Source organism: Loxodonta africana, chromosome 13, assembly GCF_030014295.1.
Source record: "Loxodonta africana isolate mLoxAfr1 chromosome 13, mLoxAfr1.hap2, whole genome shotgun sequence".
In the NCBI taxonomy this organism is placed as follows: Eukaryota; Metazoa; Chordata; class Mammalia; order Proboscidea; family Elephantidae; genus Loxodonta; species Loxodonta africana.
In genome coordinates this window covers 95,532,782-95,536,651 of record NC_087354.1, presented here as the reverse complement: position 1 = coordinate 95,536,651, position 3,870 = coordinate 95,532,782, and the positions used below count along the sequence as shown (strand labels likewise).

General features: G+C 36.8%; 1 protein-coding gene across 1 annotated transcript; it reads right to left on the bottom strand.

Moving 5' to 3' along the window:
• Positions 1-2,247: 2,247 nt before the first annotated feature.
• LOC100675553 (olfactory receptor 5D18-like) lies at positions 2,248-3,447 on the bottom strand. The gene has a single exon (XM_003423665.3). It carries the CDS (start codon positions 3,417-3,419, stop codon positions 2,481-2,483), a length of 939 nt encoding a protein of 312 aa, XP_003423713.2. The 5' UTR covers positions 3,420-3,447; the 3' UTR covers positions 2,248-2,480.
• Between the last annotated feature and the right edge of the window lie 423 nt (positions 3,448-3,870).

Here is a 3,870-nt window from a genome sequence, read left to right as displayed (position 1 = left end):
TATAAGAAAAGGGATTGATTGCAAAAGTAGTGTATAATCATGTCTGGGAACTGGGACAGGATCTCAAGAGCTATACACATGCGAATCAGAGAACACACGGCTCTTCAGAGGTATCGGCCAGGAATTAGGTCCTCATAGAGTTTCTGGGACATGATGACCATGTAAAGCAGTGTGTTGCAGGTGGTCTCAAAGCAGTTGTAGGCCATCACGGCCAGCAGGATGACCTCAGTGTTTGCATAATTACAAAACAAATAGAACTACACAATGCATCCTAGGAAGAAAATGGCTTTGTCCTTGTTTATGCATATTTCTTTACATGGAAAGATTGGTATTAGACACATGTTTTAACCTATATGATGACATGGTGAATTCTGATAAACAGTAGTAATGACAGTATTTGTTTACTAGATTATTTTTTCAAAGTTCAACCCCAAACTATTGTTACTGAATGCATGTCTCCTGAGAAAGAGTCAAATGATAGCAAAATTGTAAAACAATGAGGAAAAAAAAAAACTGGCAGTGATTCCTTATATCTACTGGACGGCAGTGGGTTTTTTTTTTTTTTGGTTTTGTAGGCAAAACACTCACAAGAAAGTTATTTTGTTTATGTATTTATCTTAAAGAGATGGGAAGTGTACTTTAAGAGTGATTTAAATTTTTAAAAAATATTGGAAGGGATTCATGTGATGATCACAATCCATGAATTGAATAATCTCAGTGTGAATCTCCAAGCTGTTGATGAGAATGAATTCAAAGCATACAGGATAATTCCATGTTATAAAATATTAGCAATTGTCAATGAAATTATAATATATTAATATTTCTGAAGTTTTTAATTGGATTGTTTTAAACAAGGAGCCTCGGAATGGAAGAATAACCAATAGCCTAAATTGCCATATAATAAGCCTTGGGAATATGTTTATGGTAACCTTGCCAGAACCTGAGAAGGTGAGTGACTCTACTGACTACACAAAGAAAACATCCAAAAATCTTTTTATTAAACTAACAATCATTACTACTGCTCACTATTATATGGGCCAGGTGGGCAGTTGTGCTGATCTGGTCTGTGCTTGGCTGATCTGGGCTGAGCTTACTTAGGTCTATGAGATCAACCAGCAGGTCAGCTGACATAAGAGGGTCACATTCTCAAATCTAGTGGTGGGCTAAAGGCCACATAGTACAATGGAATGAGCGGGCAACTGGGTTATTTTTCTCTCATTAGCCAATATTCTAGTCTGTTTGTTCATATGGCAGCTTCCCAGGTTTCCAAGAGTGTGTGCAAAATCCTGAAATCTCTCAAAGTTTTGGAACTTGCTTCAATGTCATTTTTGCCACCTCTGCTAGACAAAATAACTCACAAAGGTAAAAGCTGCATTCAAGGATTTGTCAAATTGAGAGCTCTGTTGAAAAAAGGATTCAGTAATTATGCCCATGTTCCAAAAACTATAAACAAATCATATATAACATTTTTGATGGCTGAGTATGCAAAATAATAGCATAAAACACAGATAGAGCAGCCACTCAATGTCCCAATTTTTTGTATATACTGGTTTTCTGACATCTATTTCTAAGCCTTTGGTAAAGCCTATCGAACTTATCATTCTATTACACTGGCACTCTTTCTAAAACATGATCAGGTTATAGAAAATATTTATTTAGCTTCTCAGTCATGTCAATTTAACCTGAATATAAGATACCACAAACACACACACACACACATAAACACACACACACAGATGCAATCACACACATTATATGGTACAGTATTCAGTCAATAACAAATTGGTTGACTTGGTGTTACATCCTCATTTCCTTGAGTTTGTCTATTCTAGTCTCTCCTGAAAAAAATGCCTTCTTCACTGAAATGTGTCTTTTAAAATTCTATCCATACTCCATGCCAACTTAAAACAATACCTCATTTCTGAAGACATATTTCTAATCTCCCTAAATGGATTTGAACTGTTCCTTGCCTCAAGCCTTTTAAGATATTTCTTATAGTCTGATGTTTACAATAGTCCCTTTCTTTATTGCTCCAGCATTACCACCAAATTACGCATCCCTTGAAGGCAAAGCCTACGTCTTATCTTTATTGCCATTTGTAGATATGTCATCAAAAAATGTGCGTTTGCTTAGAACCTACTATACTCCAAGGACCTTATAAGAAAGAGGGATGGAATTAATGTTTATTCGGATTTTGCAAGGTGCCTCTCATGGTATCTATATTACCTTTAGGTCTTCATTATCAGATTATGACCCAGTTCCTGTTATCACAGTTGCATAGATTTAAAAATTAAAATTAGAGGTGGTGATTTTTTTCCTGCAATGAGGAGACAAAGCCAAGATTAGTCTCTTTGAACCAAAATTCCGTATCCTTACCATTGTACAGTATTAAAGATTAATTTTAAGGGTATCTTTTAAAATCGTCTTTTTGGAAGCACTTTGTTTATAAATTGGTGACAAATTCTACTAAAATAATATGTTTAATGAGAAAAGACTTTAGCATCCATTATCTTGCTGACTGTATTCTTGACATCCTTATTCCTCAGGCTGTAGATCAGGGGATTTAACATGGGGATCACCACTGTGTAAAACACAGAGGCTACTTTGAAAGTGTGCCTGGAGTTTTTGGAGTTGGGTACACAGTAGAGGAACAGGATGGTGCCATGGAAGATAGTGATGGCAGTCAGATGAGAGGCATAGGTAGAGAATGCCTTATGAGGACCACTGGCTGAACTCATTTTCAAGATGGTGAAAACAATGGACACATAAGATGTGAGAATGATGAGTAATGTACTCACCACATTAAAAGTAGCAAAGATAAAAAGCAACAACTCACTGAGGTGAGTATTAGAGCAAGAAAGGGAAAGAAGTGAGGAGAACTCACAGAAGTGATTGATTGTGTTGGAACCATGAAACGATAATTTCAAAGCAGAGCACGTGAGTATCAAGGAACACCCTACTCCCCATGCATATGATCCCACCACCAGCATAGCACAGAGTCTCTGGGACATGGCAACTGTGTAGAGCAGAGGGCTGCAAATGGCCACAAAGCGGTCATAGGCCATTACAGCTAATAGAAGGGATTCAGTCACCACAAAGGTACAAAAGAGAAAGTATTGTACTACACATTCTAAAAACGAAATGGTTCTGTCTTCTACAACTAGGTTCACCAGCATCTTGGGAGCAATGATAGAGGAATAGCAGAAATCCACAAATGAGAGGTGGCTGAGGAAAAAGTACATGGGGGTGTGCAGTTTGGGGTTAATTTTGATGATTACAATCATCCCAAGATCCCCTACAACACTGACACTGTAGATGGCCAGAAATACCATGAAGAGGGGAACCTGCAGTTCTGGGCAATCTGAGAAGCCCAAAAGAGTGAACATGGCCCCACTTTTATTTCTCTCTGAAAATGACATGGCTTCTGTTTGTTAAAATCTGAATCAATCCTGGAAATTAAAAAAAAAAAAATTAAACATAGTTAGGATGTAGGACCCTTAGTTAACTATCCTTCGCTGAGACTGGAAAAGATATTTCTTTCAGAATCTATGTGTTTATTAATTGAGAAATGCTAAACTTCCAAAATTTTAAAACATGATAACTTTTTAAAATTTTTTTCTTAAGGAAAACCAATAAAGCCATTGATTTGAACTTTAAGTTCTCAAGTCTAATTTTTAGTATTTTCAAATATATAAAATATGAGGTTTCGAGATTACATAAAAACCCATTGCCATTCAGTCGATTCCAACTGATAATGACCCTATAGGATAGAGGTGAACTGCCCTACAGGTTTCCCAAGGAGTGGCTGGTGGATTCAAACTGTCAGCCTTTTAATTAACAGCCAAGCTCTTAGCAACTATGCCACAAGGG

Coding starts and splice junctions, on each gene's coding strand:
- LOC100675553 (XM_003423665.3), bottom strand. CDS start 3,419: ATGTCATTTTCAGAGAGAAATAAAAGTGGGGCCATGTTCACTCTTTTG.